The sequence below is a fragment of the Brachyistius frenatus genome, unplaced genomic scaffold (genome assembly GCF_029030835.1).
Source record: "Brachyistius frenatus isolate BFR_SWC_R1_liver_20210118 unplaced genomic scaffold, ASM2903083v1 Contig_14, whole genome shotgun sequence".
NCBI lineage: Eukaryota > Metazoa > Chordata > Actinopteri > Embiotocidae > Brachyistius > Brachyistius frenatus.
In genome coordinates this window covers 1,419,134-1,435,009 of record NW_027210613.1, presented here as the reverse complement: position 1 = coordinate 1,435,009, position 15,876 = coordinate 1,419,134, and the positions used below count along the sequence as shown (strand labels likewise).

Here is a 15,876-nt window from a genome sequence, read left to right as displayed (position 1 = left end):
GCTGCCCAGATGTTGATTCCATACTTGCCTGGTTTGCTCCTCATTGTGTTCACAGAGTAAAATGAGAGCAAGGCACAAATAAAGGTTTATATAGGGGGGGGACGCGAGAAGATATGAAACATTGTTTAATCTGGAAGGTGTTGTTAAGTACATTATATTCTTGATATTTTTCTCCTCAGGTAGACCAGAAAACTCCGTTCATGTTTCCCGTGCTTTTAATTTGAAAGCCCGGACCGGAAGTTTGTTTTTGATCCTGCGTCGCTTGACACTGATGAAAACAATCTCGAACTTCAGCGCTGGTGCAGCTCCTCATCTCTCAGCAGGGACGGAGTCGGTGGGATAAAACTTCTCATTGAAGACTTCGGAGGAAAATACGCGAAGAGGTCGGCGAAGGAGATTTTATTTTTCAGGTGAAAGCCCAGCACAGACTAATCTCATACTTTATGGATCCCAACAAGTCCGCGAGCGCTCCTCCACTGGGATGGGCTGATCAGAAGTCCTCCGCGGGACAGGCGCCCCCTCCGCCCTACCAGGACAACAACCCCTGCCCGGGGTTACCGCAGCCCGGCTTGGCGTACCCGCCACAGCAGCAGGTAAACAGCACAAATAAAGCTAAATGTAATTAAATGAAAAAATAATAATAATAATAATAATAATTTCATGGCATAAAATGTGACACAGTTCAGCTTTCAATTGTTGTCCCCTCCTAAATATCATAGCAAGATAAGGTCGACGCATTTGAATGCTCTTTCCTCCAAAAGAAAGATTTCTTTATTTGTATCAATAATGTAGGAGCAAATTCCTTTTTTTTTTTTTTTTTAAATACTTCTATTTTCTGCCCTGTTGTATGTTAGTATTGCATTTACTGAGCTGATTGGCCTTGTTTGTCCTGGAAGGGTTGAAGGGAAAATGTAAGTACTGCGCTGTTAGTGAGTCTGGTTCTGTCCAAGGCTTCTTTCTGTCGAAAGGCAGCTTTTCTTCTCTATCACCAAGCGCTGCTAAGAGGGGAATTGTTGGGTTTCTGATCTTGTGCTCACAATGTAAACTTAAAGGATTTCTAAAAGTGTATAAATTATGCTATATAAATAAACTTGCCTCACCAATTATGGGGGGGGGGAATATCAGTTGGACATATGAATTTAATTAATGATATTTGATCAAGCGCAACATATATTATACAGTTTTATACATATTAATACCGTTTCTGCATTTGTATAAGACTTTTGTATCTAAATATCCAACTTTAAACTAACATGAAGTCTCAATGTTTTTTTGCACCACTTACCTATGAAATTAGCAGTAATTGTATCTGATCTAATTGTGTTGAAAAAAAAATCAAACCAGGAAACTTGATGGATGACAGTTTGAAGGTGAACACACTCTGAGTTCAATTCAATTTCACTTCCTCAGTCCAAAGTCCAGATCTGCTTTTTCCAGATCGTATTATTACATAATGAGGACTCCTGGAAAATTTTAAGTTTCATTTCTGCACCTCCGAGTTTACAGTAACTCCCTCCTGCTCCAGATTTGGTATCATTTAAGCTGAATATGTTTTTGAATTGTGCTTCCTACGTGTTGCCTGCAGGGCTTTGGATATCCACCCCAGTATCCAGCTGCTGGATATGAACAGCAGTCTTATTCCACGGGCCAGCAGTACCCAACACATCTGGGCCCCATCACTGTCCAACCCACAGTGTATGTGACCCGAGGCCCTCTGGCCAACCCCGTCAACGACCACCTGTGCTACTCCATCTTCACCATGATGTGCTGCTGCCTGCCGCTTGGAGTCGCTGCCCTCATCTACTCCATCTCAGTGAGTTTTATAAACTACTCTTCGTATTCTCCTTGCACTGCCATGGATGCAGCTTTGCCAAGTTTCCCCCTCAAACACCGATCAAAGTCATTTAAGTCCATCCTGCAGCTGCTCAGAGCCCATTTCAAAAATATGTCCAATAAGAGAAGAAAAGCAGCCGGCACCACACATCTGTAAACTATTGTAAGAAAAACACAATAAGCTTTTGAAAACTAAAAACATGCACTGACCGAAGAGTCACAATGACCCAAGTCATTTCAAAATAAAAGGAGTAAAGTTCTGCTACTGCCACTGAATGAATAACTACAGTACAGAGACTGCAGTAGTAGAACGGGGGATTGGGGATTGTCCTCTTATCAGAGGCTGCAGACTCAATGACAAAACAATCAGAAAATCCTAACAGGCAGCATCCAGTCAAACCTGAATATCTACATCAGTAGTTTGGCTCCAACAATGAGGCCTGCCATTAAAAACATGGTCTTCAGTTTCATTCCTAGCCCCTGTAGATAATGGCAGAAGGTCAGCCAAAGTTATTTGAATGCCAGTGTGGCAGGTTTGAGGAAGTGAATGAAAGGTCTTGGAAGATGGATAAAGACATCAGCAAACAGATGAAGAAGACTTTAGGTGGTCTTGAATGTCATGTTAGCTTAGAGGTTTATCCTGAACCCTTTTGTCTCTCTGTCGTCTGAACTCAGACACGTTGGTAACGGAGGCTTTCAATTGACTGAAGAGATCGTGGGACTTTATTTATTTATGCTGTTGGTTAAGAGTTTATTTTCTGTCAATCTTTTCGTAACGTATATTAGTGGTAGTAGTAGTAATACAGCACGTTTACTGCTGTTGGTCGAAACAATATTTCATCTGCCAATCATCAGTATCAAGTGGTACAAAAGAAGCATAATGAAATACTGTGAATCTGAAGGAGCCATTTAACCTTTAAAGTGTGAGAAAGCTAAATATCACCTCATTTCATGATTTATTCTTCAGTTCATCAGTAGTCCTGTATTTTTATTCTGTGAGGTAAATCAAAAATTTCACAAGTTTGTTTTCCCACTGAATCATTGGAGTGGTATGCTGTAGGGAAAAGGTCCAGTGTTAAGCTGTTGGTTGATTGTTTCCATGTGATTAGTGTTTAATCCTCAGAATGGAAAAACCCTCGTGTGACGTCCTTCTTGCTGCTCAGACTAGTTAAAGTGTAAATATAAAATTTATTGGTCCATAAAACTGACTGTGATTCTAGAAGAGTCTTAGTTGCACGTAAAAAAGGGGATTGTTTTTTTTTGTTTTTGTTTTTTGTTTTTTTTAAAGCTTAAAAGGAGAACCTTTTTTTGATTTGCTCATTTTCTTTATGTGGTTTTGTTTGTTTCTGCAACAATAAATTATAAATATTCATGAGGGTTCAAAAGTATGCAAACATTTTATATACTGTACATCTGGTGAGAAAGCGCTCTCCAGTAACAGCGCTTAGGCTCCAAAGGGCAGCAATAGCGAACTGTTTAATAGAACTTGGTTGTTCAGTATCTAGAAAGTTACGTAAGATCATGTCAACAAACTCGACTCTAGGTTTACATTAACCCTTTGTGGACACGTTTCACTGTTGATCGGCCCAGCTTCCTTTTAAGAGGGGATGTTTTCCATTTCTTACTGTTCAGCACATACACCCAAACACTGTTGTATCTGTTATATGCCAAATCAGAGACCAATTGTTGCTTACATTTTATTAGCATTCGTAGTTGCTCGCAGTTTCTGAATGTTACCATGAATGGAAGGAGAACAATCGTTGGTTTACTCTGGATTCTGGGGGGAAAAGTCAGAATCGTGTAATTGTGAGGCCAAGATCTGCTTTATTTCTTTGACGTCTGAACATATACATGGATATTTATCTTTGAAGAGATACCAAAGTCACCGGAAAACCCCTGTGATTTTAGGTAGGTAGGTAGTTACTTTATTAATCCCCAAGGGGACATTTTTTTAGCAGGATGTGTGTTGGGTGTTGGGTAATTGTTTCATTATGTGTATCACATTTTGAAAACAATAGAGTAAGGCTGAGCTTTAATGAAGTTACCCTGTGATGGTGTAAATGAGGCTATAAGATCCTGATAGGAGTCCAGAGTAAAAGTGGAATATGTTTTATTCTGCTGCGCTTAAAGGGATGATTTGGTAAAACTACCAAAACATTCAGACCTCACTGTCAACAGTTTACATCAGAATGACTTTCTCCTTTGAAGAAACACTTCCCATGATAAAAAATAGGATTGTGTTTTCCAAAGTAATGTGGAAATCAAATCATATTTTTGTAGTTCTGACTGCAAATCAAAAATTACTCCAGTCAGATTTGCAGTGTCATTTATTCATTCTTTAATCAGGTAATTCATGTTTTTAAATCAAAATTTGTAAGCATTTTTAGTAGAATTCAATAGAATTGTTTTATTTTACATACGAAAATATGTCTGACTTTCTTGAAGAAAAACATTATTATTTCTTCCCAGTATTGAGCAAAGTTTTGATGTCAAGCTCATTTAGACTATTTTATAAAAGTTATTCATGTCTCTACAATAACTTAGACCTTGTAGAGAAAGTGATTGTAACAGGAGACTGAAACATTTTAAGTACACAGGCCCATTCTTTTTGACATTCGTTTTCCAATAATATTGCTGCATGAATGAATTTCAGAGCAGTGTCAGAAGAGAACAGGCATGAGTGTCCCACAGTCACCTTCTTTGAGGTATTTTGGGCTAATATGCCCACAAAAATAGATCGAATAGAAAAAAATCACTAATTGTCGAAATCAGTGAGTATCATACATCCCATGGCTGTTAAACTGGTTCATATATATATATATATATATATCTTTATGTAATGTCATAAAAACATAAACGTCTCACAATAAAAAGGTTTACTTTTGTAAGACTGACGTTAAGATCCAGCAAACTTTACGTTCAAATTGAAAGTTCGAAAGTGAATTTTTTGTATTTATTTTTTTCACAAATCTAAGGAAATTCTGAATTTCACCATTATATTTTTTCTATTGTGTGATTCCACTCTAAAGTACACATCCTTTGAGGTGGAAACATGCTATGGTGTAAACATGCTAATATTCACTAATTATAACAAAAACAGAAAATGCAGTTATGTGATATCGTAAGTTTAACAGATATTTGGTCATAAAACAAAGTATAATATATATATCAATATAGTATATTTTTTAGTAACCCATTCAGTTGTGATCTAGATATTTGATTCAAAGCCAAAACTGTGAACGTCCTGGTGGCGCTTAAAGAAAAGTGAGGAGGTGCACAAGGTCAATAGGATTCATCCTGTGGTGCCAAAATGTTTTTACAATTTGTCTTAAGGTTGTTCATACATTTCAATTCAGTCTGATGTGGTTCAAAGCCCGACAGCCTCGAGACACACTACCTAGCTTGGCTAAAAACATTAAGCAAATGTGTTTTATCTCTTACAGCAACGCCTCTAACATTGATCTGACCAGCGTCACAGCGCTGACCCGAGGTTATCACTGTGTGGAGAGCACGGAAAGGAAAAATCAAAGTTAGACACTTTAGTTTGTTGCTCAGGAGGCTTGACGAACAGTAGAACTGTTCTTGAACCTCTGCAACACTTAAACACAGATTTTTCTGCAGCTTTATTCAGAAGACTTTTTTTTCATGATTTTTTTTTTCAGCCACACAGCTGAATTGTGAGCTGCCATTTTAGCCTAAAAAGTCATTAAGAGAATCCATTTTGTGTGACTGCAGTAATCCAAATACAGGAAGCAGTCAGCACAATAGTTGCCTGGCAGCATTAATGATGTCTGAAGTGTATAAGCAGGGCTTCCTGGGAGCCGCAGTTGGACTGGTGGTGATGCAGAGAAAAGATACACAAAAGATTAGGAGACTAGGAGTGAAGAAGAAAGAGACAAAAGACAAAAAGAGGATAAAAGGAGACAGTTGAACGTTTTTGGATTGTTTTTTGGTTTTGGAAAATGTCAAACAGAGTGTTCTTTATCAGAATAGAGCAAAAATAACCGACAGGAAGAGGTTGATAGATTTGGAGCTGGCTGCTGGAATCTGTCTCACATTCTCAGTGTGTCATTTCAGGCAGGATGGAAAATAAAGAGAAAGCATCCGTTGAACGACCCCATTGTAGCAAACGGACTAAATGTCAATTTCAAGTTCTTTCCTTTAAAATGTTTCTGCAGAGAAAAAACAATTCTTGGACAATGGAACTGGAATGTTTTGCACCAGGGTATGTCAGCTCTGTCTCTGTGGGACTGATGTCGATTTTAATGGAGAGAAAATGTGAGTACGTTTCCGTGGGACCGAGGATGAGACTTGAAGAGCCATTTGTAAGGAGTGTCCAGACAAGCAGTGCTTTTGTCGCAATCAGACGCAGTTTCTCCAGCTCCAAGACACTCCTTGCTTCTGTGACAGCATCATCAAACAGTCCTTTGTTTCCCAAAACATTCCCTCACAGCTTAGCTCTTGTTAACAGTGAATGAACATCCACACTCTAACTGGGAGGCCGGAGTTGTATTTTATCGGGCATCGTATTTGCAACATGAGATCATTTCCTCCTCTTCCTCTTCTTCTTACATGCTTAATTAATCATTTCCATGCTGATTACATAAGTCCATTTGGCAAGTGTGCGCTGGATGACAGATTGAAAACAGCCTTCTAAAACTTCCCGGCATTGCTTGTCACTATTACATGAATCCCATTTTTAGGGATCCAAGTCCCAGTGGAGACAGCCATGTGCATGAAATCTAGGCTGATTACAACACCCCCATGCTGCAGAGTACTCCCTGACCAGTTTATATTTAACCAGTGAGCAACAGGTGTTTGTCTTCATGTTGTTCTCCAGGCTCAGGAGTCCTAGATTACCAAACCGCCAGTCTGTCACACTAAAGATAAAATATTAGCTGAATGGAAGTCTTGATAGACACTTTATTTAGGACTCTCATATGTTCTTCTAATGTAATGCACGTATTTTTTATTGCAGTTCAAGACACAGCAGAAACTTGGATAAACACCAAGTTGTGACTGCATGAAATGTAAATATTTGTTCAACAGGATTTTCCCCCACTCAATATGACTAACTGCCGAACTGCAACAAGATGCCATGTTTTTATCTCTATTATGTGTTGGAGGTTTAAATTTTACCAAACCGTAGGAACCCCCCCTACCGCTCCCTCACTTGGCTAAAACGTCCCTGAAAATGTTAATTTCCAAATTAACATTTGGTGTCTCACCTGTGCTGACAATGAGCTGTCTTGGTGGAAAGTTCCAGGCTCAAGCTGGTGGGCGACCTAAAAAAACACCCAACCACACAGTGAAAGCGAAAGTGAATGTGAAGTGAGTGGTTGTGGTATTTGGTGACCGTGCCGTGAAATGTTCCAGGAAGTGATTAGGGAGATTTTCTGTTTGTCTCAGTGTGAGGAGGTGAGATTGTGAGTGAGCGAGGAAGACTCAGTCATTCACTTTTGATATCTCTCCCATCCTTTCTTTCATCAGCTGTATTCAGTTTTGCTCTGTGCGATTTTCTCACAAGTATCAGTCCACTGCTCTGTCGTACCCTTTGTTCTTCACGAGGTCTGATTTCATGCAGAAAGAGGAGGAAGATCAGCAAAGCCAAGATAGACACAATGACAGAGAGAAAGCATGCAGGACATGATACTGGAGGACAAACCAGAAGGGCAGCCAACCAGGCAGCAGCAGGAAAGCCGAGCCTGTCTTTAAACAGCGCTTAATCAAATTTAAGTACCAGAATATCGGTCTGAGAAATAGAAATGATATTGGCCTGCAGGATGTGAAGATACATTCGAGGAGCAATTCTGCAACCAGTGGATTCACCTGATCAGACTTTACAAACACTACAGTATAAACTTTTTTTTTTACATTTCATTTTAGTAAATTTGATATGCCTTTGTGAGGCTTCAGTAGTATTTTTGTTTTTGTTTAGTTTTCTATTCTGGAAATTCCTGTTAAAGAACTTTTTTTTAGGGGTTTTTCATCCCATTTTAAGGCTCAGCTGCAGCACCCAAACTGTTTTGGGCACCATCTAAACTGAAGGAATAAAAAAATATATATAAAGTTATGTTGGGGGGGATATTGTTATTGCCTGCTCTAGTTTTTCCAAATTATACACAGATATGGTAATAATAATGCTTAAAAATCAGGTAAGATTGTATATTTCTAATAGAAAAAAGTAAAATTTGCTTAGGTGAGTACCCCCAAACCAGCCACCGAACCAAATCTTTCTATTTGTAGTCCATAAACTTGAAGACAATGTTTTTGGTAACACTTAATTTTTGTAATTTTCTGGAAGTTCTCAATGATGTAATGATCTAATTACATAAAAAAAAAAAAAAAAAAAATGTTTTTGCACTTAAGAAATTATTCATTAAAAATCCAAGTCAAAAATAACATTTTTATATTAGTATAGTAAATTGAATAAACTGGAATTATTCATTTGGAAGAAAGCGCCTCAGATTCTGTCAGGTTATGTAATATGTTACACACATTGGTAGACATAAGAAGATCATTTTGACCTTCAAAGCATGAGTAATGTAAACTGTTATCTTTTCACACTGTCCGAGAGGCGGCAGTTGCACTATATTACAGGAATACAGGAGGAAGCTTCTCTGTTTTCCTGGCAACGGTAATTATGTCCTGCGAGCTGTGTCTTAGAATCAGACCAATCAGATAGCCCTGTGTTGGAGCGGCAGAGAGAGAGAGAGAGAGAGAGAGTGTGTGTGTGTGTGTGTGTGTGTGTGTGTGTGTGTGTGTGTGTGTGTGTGTGTGTGTGTGTGTGTGTGTGTGTGTGTGTGTGTGTGTGTGTGTGTGTGTGTGTGTGTGTGTGTGTGTTTCAAAAGCATCGTCTGAGAAAGAGAAGCTTTGTCCTGCACTCTGAAACCACGGCCTTCAGATATGTTAAGGCTGTGCCTCAAACTCCCTACTCTCTCCAAGGAGTAAAAACAGTGTGTCTTTGTTAAGTTATGAAAGAAAATCCACAACGCTTCCCAGGAAGCCTCAAAAGAAAATATTAGATAATTATGGATGCATAATATAGAGCATTATCTCTGGTTGTTGTTGTAATTGTGGAGTCAATTCTCTAACCACAGAGGTGTTGAATTTCTGATTTTGGGCTGTATAGAGTTGACTTACGTATGCATAGAGTATCTCTGACTGTAATCAGATATCAGCTAATTTAATGTAAAGCGGAAATAAAAGACCACACACACTCGTGCAGTTGTGATGATGGATGTTAAGGGAGAAGTCGACAGTTTTAAATTCACTCTTACTTCCTGGAACTGAGTGAAAGTGATTACTGCTTACAACCTTAGGGTTAGGTTAGGTTAGGTAGTTACTTTATTAATCCCCAAGGGGAATTTTTTTTCACTACAGCAGCATACAGGAAGCAATAAGATAATAATAGAATAATAAAAAGCAATAAAATAGCAGTAAAAAAATATTAAATCTAAAATGCACAGTATATACAGTACAGTATATATCTATATATATTATATACAAACAACCAAGAAACACAGACAACAGTGTTATTGTTGTGTGATGGATTTTGCCAGAGGTGAGTTATTGTACAGTCTTATTGCAGTGGGCAGGAATGATCTCCTGGATCTGTCCTTGTGACAGCGGAGCTGAAGGAGTCTTTTGGAGAAAGTGCTCCGCTGTCCCTGCAGCAGTTGTCTGTTTTCAGGCGATCTTATATTTTGGATTCATCTGCATTATAACTGTGATGGAAGTAGTTTAAATAACATGCTGTGATTTGTACCTTTCTTGTGGCTTGTTTTGATGTAGTCACTTAAAAGAAATAATGTCTCAAGAGTTGCAGCATTAATTTAAGTTTTATATTCCTATATTTATATAACTTTTTTTTTTAAAGTTCACTTAACACAATCACTAGTTGTGCCATGTGCCTGAACTTAATAAAGATAATAACTGCTGATATTTAAAATGCACAGTTACGCAGTAGTTGTTAAAAAAAAAAAAAAGTGTCAAAAATCACACCTTGTAGAGTAGACACGTTTCTAAAAATGTAAAACTGGGATTTTCCAGCTGAAATTTTCCTGCAAACTATTGTGCCGTGAAAGGAGTCTTTTTTTAAGTCCTTCCCTTGTGATATTAATGGAGGAATGTGAAACTAAGGGAGTTATGAGTGTAGAGTTTCTGACTTATTTATCAGGAGATTTTGGGGGATTTCCACAACCTGAACATAGCAACGGTCTACAAGACATATGATGATTTGGGTGACATCAATTATAACGTCTTGCCCTGCTAATTAAAAAGACTCTAAATTATTATTATTAGGCTATTAACACCCTAAATACCAGCTACAGTGAGGGGGGGGGGTGTCAGGGTGATGAATTTCTCTGTGGGACGTGCTAAAGAAGTATGGGTACGTTTTCTGCATAAAATTGAAACAGATCCCATGGAAACAGTCAAGTTTAATCCTTTACAGTATAATTCAAGTTACAACTGGGACGAAACCAAAAGAAAGTACAAGTAAATCAAAAATCTAGATTGAAGCTCACTGGAAATTCTGTCTATCGTTTTACTTTGAGGGCTCTGGTTTTTATCCATTACAGCTGATGAACAGGATGTTTACCTGATTCATCCGTATCGCTGGCCCGTATTGACTCGGCAGTCTAATCCTGTTTAAACATCACAAATGATGTTTCAACATTCCATTTATTCACAGCAGTTGGGTGTTATGGAAGAACTGGTCATGTCAACTTCCTACTATTGATGTTATAAGTCATTGTTTGCCACGTCCAAGTCATCAGCTCTGCTCTTTTTCTAGTGATCAGGAGCTTTTAACGTTTCTCAAGTGAGCAACAGAGTAATAGACAGAGACAGTAGCTCAATATGATTGGAAAAGTTGAGAAACCTTGTACTCTTTACTTATTTAATAAATAAAGAAAAGGGGAAGAGGGAGAGAAGAAAGAGTCTCAAAGGAATAAACCCAAATGAAACGTGGGGTAGACAGCTACCCTGGCTCTGTCCAAAGATCACAAAATCTGGCAAAATCTTTCAAGTTGATTTGTTTGTTTAATTCATAGAAAAATACCTAAGAGTGAAAATAGTTGTTTTATGGTGACATTATGTGCTGAAACATTTCTGGCTAGTTTCATGTTGACCCACATGACATTTTATAATTTTTTGTCATGATAATAGTCCAAAATTATGTGAAAATGCATAGTGTTTTTTTTGGTTAAATAACTGCCCTTGCCATCTCTCACCCATCACCACGACCACACCTCCTGAAATAAACTGAAAACCCTGATTAGGTCAAAGGTCAAAGCTAAATGAGTACAGTTAAACTGAGCCAAAGCATCTACTAGTCTAAATGACTTATATTTAAATTTGAGGGGCGACCCGAAGCCTGAGGTGTTAGGGTACTTAATAGAAAGGCAAACATGTCCTCAGCAGCCGAGACCCCGGTTCAACTCCTCGGTCCTTCTCCCTCACATCGTCTGTCTCTCTCTCCTGTAACTATCTAATATAACAATCCAACACATTCAAAAATTTGTTCTGTGACATTATCCTGTGTGAGTGATGCATGGCCATGAGGACGGAGCCACAGTTTCCCGAACAGGATATGAGAGCCAGACAGCTGTTGGTAATCATGATCAGCTTTACTTTAGCAGGCTGCCTTCTCACGACATTGAGATAAACACACACATGCACACACATTCAGTCATATGAACGCACTTGGACACATCTAGATACACACGCAGATGCAAACGGGGTGTGGGAGTGAGAGAAGGAGTTTGTTTTGATGAAGATAGTGGGCTGGTTTCCTGTTAAAGGCACAGTACAAACCTTTATTGTAAGACTATTCTGGCCAAAGTTGGCAGGTCTCATGCATCATGTTCAGATCAAACAGGGTAATATTAATAAGATTCCCAGTCTAACTTTATCAATTCCTTTTTAATAAAAGCATCTTTGTATATGTCCCTAATGGGAATTCTTCTAATTGCGTCGTACATTTTACTGTCGCAACATGCGAGAGTTTATCTGAAAACCTTCATCAGGAATAGTGTCAATACAAATAGGATCACAACTGGATTCACCTAATGTATGTTTGCTGTATGAAAAGGAAAAGTGTGCTTGGTATTGTCTGCACACATTATATTCTGTATTATTGCTCCTGTAGAGAACTTGCTTTGTTCAGTGCTGGCAAACACGACAACTGTGCACGTCATAGCCACATTTTAGTAAGAAGTCTTTCAACAGTTTGGATAGTCAGCTTAATTTTAAAAAGGAGAACTCTGATATTGCATTTCCACTACATTTCAGTCGATACAGGTCTTTATACTGAGTGTTAATTGTTACGACAGTATCTCTCTGCTTCTGTTGACAGATGTGAAGTCCTCTCATGTAGGGCTGAGTGTCAATCAAACCCTTTGATACAGAAACCTTGACTTCGATACCAGTTCATGAACGATACTTTTTGAAATCAGTTTTATAAAATCTATTTGAACAAACATAAAATTACATTATGGCACAAATCTTTACTCTTTTAGTTCCTTGGTAGTCTTTTTTCCTCTATGCCTCTATGACGTGTAACATTAAACAGCCAATCATCAGTATAATTAAATCTTGGTACAAACATCCTGCACTTATTGCAGTGTTTCTCACAGGAGAAAAATGTACTTGTGGTGGTGAGCGGCGCTGCCTGTGACCAACATGCATGCAGGGACTCATTCAGTTTAGTGGGGGAGAGTGTAACCCAGGTTATTTTCTGTAGCTTCAATGTAGAGATGTCCCCTAAACACCTCACATGCAAGTTATCAGTTGCTGCTAGCTAGGCAGCTACGCAGAAGCCTTAAGTCCCTGCAGAACACAACAACATTACAGGTGTGTGGCCAAAGATTAGTTAGTTGGACAAGAGTGAAATAAAACTTTTAAATGTAAGATTTACTGAAGTTGACACCACGTGATTACATCTGCCTGGGCGGGCCGCCCAAGTAGAGCCTGTGCGTGTGAAATATTGTTTACATATTGAAATTTTATAGCAAATGGTATTTTGTCAATACAATACAATTCGATCACTGCCATAAAATGTCCCCTCGGGGATTAATAAAGTAAATACATACATACATACATACATAAAAGTATCAAAGTTCAGTTCCCAGGCCTACTGTCATTATTATGTTTGTGAAGTAAGACAGCCACGTGTGTGTTTTTGAAAACCTTTCCATCCACTCTACAACAAAAAAAATGCATTTTTAAGTGCATTTGTTGCCTGTTCACAAAAAAGAACTCAAAATGCATGACAGTAGTGTCAGAAGGTAGAAGCCAAAAAACTCATTGAGCAGGTCAAATTACAAATACCAGACAGGCATGCAGGGTATGCAAAGGCAGAGTCCAAAAAAACAAGCAAAGCCAAAAACAGGCAAACACAACACAAGAGGAGGGTGGAGAAACTGCATAAGTAGGAAAACTGAGGCCCAAGCAAAGAGGGATACAAACTACAATGTGACACTGAGTACCGGGAGACTGGGAGTTATACTGTATACTGTACACAGAGACAAACTGTCCAAACTGAAAAGAATGACTGAAGGACGGAATCATAACAGTATTAATGTCCTCATTGTGGAGGTTTTCAGTCATGGTATTCCTCCAAGCCAGCCAAGTTTCCCCCTGATATATATTATGTAAGATATTTATTATTATTTATATTTATTGTCCACTAGTGAAGGACACTCCCACAAAAATATTTGTCAAATAAACAAGCATTTACATGTCAGTGAAAATTATTCATCCCAGATATTAAACCCAGATAGATTTTAGTGTCAGCACTCTGATCAACAAACATTCTGGACAAAATACTTATTTTTTCTGGGAAAAAAACAACTGAATGCTACCATAGCAGCATCAAACCACAATCAGGCACAGTTAGTGAACTACTGGAGAGCCTTAGTCAGACATATCAGGAGTTGGTGGAGACCAAAACCAGATATAAAAGGAGAGAAAATAAGGGATTTACTTCTTACTTATTGTTGTAGACTAATGTTAGTCGACTAATGTCTTGGACTAACGACCGCAAGTCAACTAAGAGAATCTCTAGTCGGGGCCAGCCCTGATAATTTGGAGCAGGAATATTGCCGTCAACAAGAAGAGTAACTTGACTAAAAGGATCAATTTAAAGGTCATCTTTAGGGACATAAACATGTTCCTGTTAAACACAAAGAATATGTTTTCTGTAATAAGAGCTATTCCCACACTTATACTTAAATTAGTGAAATGTCACTTGGTTCTAAGGATAATCAGGTTGGTTGCTTTTCTCCCAGGTTGAGACCCGCAGGTTTAGGCTCCCAAAATGTTAATGTTCAAGTGCATTCTTTACAAAGAACTTCAAAACTATTGTATTATTTCACCTAAAGAGAAACCTTTTTGACTTCACAATCAGATGATGTGATCTGTCCCAAAGCGTGGTTATGGCCCTTCCAATTCTGTGTTTTGAACAAGATTAGGGATTGGGAATTTCCAAATCAATTGATTAAATGCTCTTTTGGTGGCTCTTATTTTGTAATTGCCCTTCTTCATCTGCATTTTGGAAGGACTCCGAAAGGTTTATTTAACACAAGCCTGAAAATTCTATGACAAATATGCCAAAAGATGAGGTGATTACATTCACGTGTAATAACAAACCCTGAAGTTACAACTCATACATGCAGTTGTTAACTTTCACATACAAAATGCAAAGTTCTTTTCAAGTATTTGAGATTTTTCTGGCGGAATTTCTACTATTTCTACTATTTACTATTAAATAGTATTACTATTAATTTACTATTCTTAAACCCTTATGACAAACAAAAAAACATTATGACAAATATATGTAATGTAATTTAATTTGTTTACTCTTGTATATCTAATGTAATTAAATGGATATACAATTACTTATTCTACATTTGAATCTGAACAATGTCCATTTTATGGCCTCCAGCTGAATGTGTGTATGTTCATAAAGTTCAATAAAGGGGGAAAAAAACCTTCAACTATTTTTTAGGTTAGCACAGGGAAACTTTCCAGATAAAGTTAAATACAGATTTCTGCTTTCAAACGCTGTACAACAGCAAAGGTCAAACCAAACATTCAACAGAGGTAACCAAGACAAACCAAGACTTTCAATGTTTTTTTACTTTGTTTTTGTAACTTTCAGGCCCGTGAAGCCAACCACGTCGGTGACCAGATGACAGCAGAGCGGAGCAGCAGGACGGCCAGGACGCTGAACCACGTGGCTCTTGGACTCGGTATCGGGTGGATAATACTCATCATCGTCTACGTAGCGGTTGTATCATCTGTGCTCTAAATCCGTTTCAACATTTTTGTCCCCATGCTCATTCTGCATCAGGTAATCTGACCACATCAGGACCATTACTGATCATTAGAGTGAGTTTCTATTGAAAACGAGCAACCCTGAAGTCGCCTGATTCCTCGAAAAGTTATTCAATTTATGATCAATAGTCGATGATTCTATTGTAAAGAGAATGTACATTGCCTTCTTAATCTGTTGCTCCTGTAGAGAGGAACCATTACAACGTACCAAAGATTCATGTTTCATCATTTAATATTTTTTCATCCATGATGCCTGAAGAGTTTAGCCTCAGTTTGGTATTGCAGGCATCAAATGTTATACAAAGAGAGATTTATTGTTCATGTTCAAACAGTAAATGATTATCAATACTTTTTAAAATGTCAGGTGTCATTCTGACTTCATTGTGAACTTTTGTTCAGTCTTGAGAGTCGAGATTTGTCTGACTATACAAAAGGTGAAATATTGTTGCCTGCTCAACATAACTGTTGGCTGTAATTATGCACTAACACCATAAATAAATTATCACTTTAAAACGTAACCAAGGATACTTCAAAAATACTCAGTGGAGATTTGGCTTAAGCTTAAGTTTAACAAGTAAAAAATTAAATTAGGTGAGTCACCATTGTTTCTGATATGAAAGTGCTCGCTGAATAGGGATCTAGTCCTCTTTGCCAGTCAGGTAGAAACAATGGAGCCGTTATTGTTGACAAAACCAATCAGTG

At 38.1% G+C, this 15,876-nt stretch overlaps 1 protein-coding gene across 1 annotated transcript; it reads left to right on the top strand.

The window, feature by feature from the left end:
* Positions 1-278: 278 nt before the first annotated feature.
* On the top strand, positions 279-15,408 carry LOC138617799 (interferon-induced transmembrane protein 2). Its single transcript, XM_069693081.1, has 3 exons — positions 279-593; positions 1,586-1,813; positions 14,999-15,408. The coding sequence occupies exons 1-3, from the start codon at positions 444-446 to the stop codon at positions 15,146-15,148; spliced, it is 528 nt and encodes a 175-aa protein (XP_069549182.1). The 5' UTR covers positions 279-443; the 3' UTR covers positions 15,149-15,408.
* The last annotated feature ends 468 nt before the right edge of the window (positions 15,409-15,876 follow it).

Excerpts from the sequence above, each read along its gene's own strand:
- LOC138617799 (XM_069693081.1), top strand. The coding sequence starts at position 444 with ATGGATCCCAACAAGTCCGCGAGCGCTCCTCCACTGGGATGGGCTGAT. Across the intron at positions 594-1,585 it reads CGTACCCGCCACAGCAGCAG|GGCTTTGGATATCCACCCCA; the intron begins GTAAACAGCACA and ends TGTTGCCTGCAG. Across the intron at positions 1,814-14,998 it reads CCCTCATCTACTCCATCTCA|GCCCGTGAAGCCAACCACGT; the intron begins GTGAGTTTTATA and ends TGTAACTTTCAG.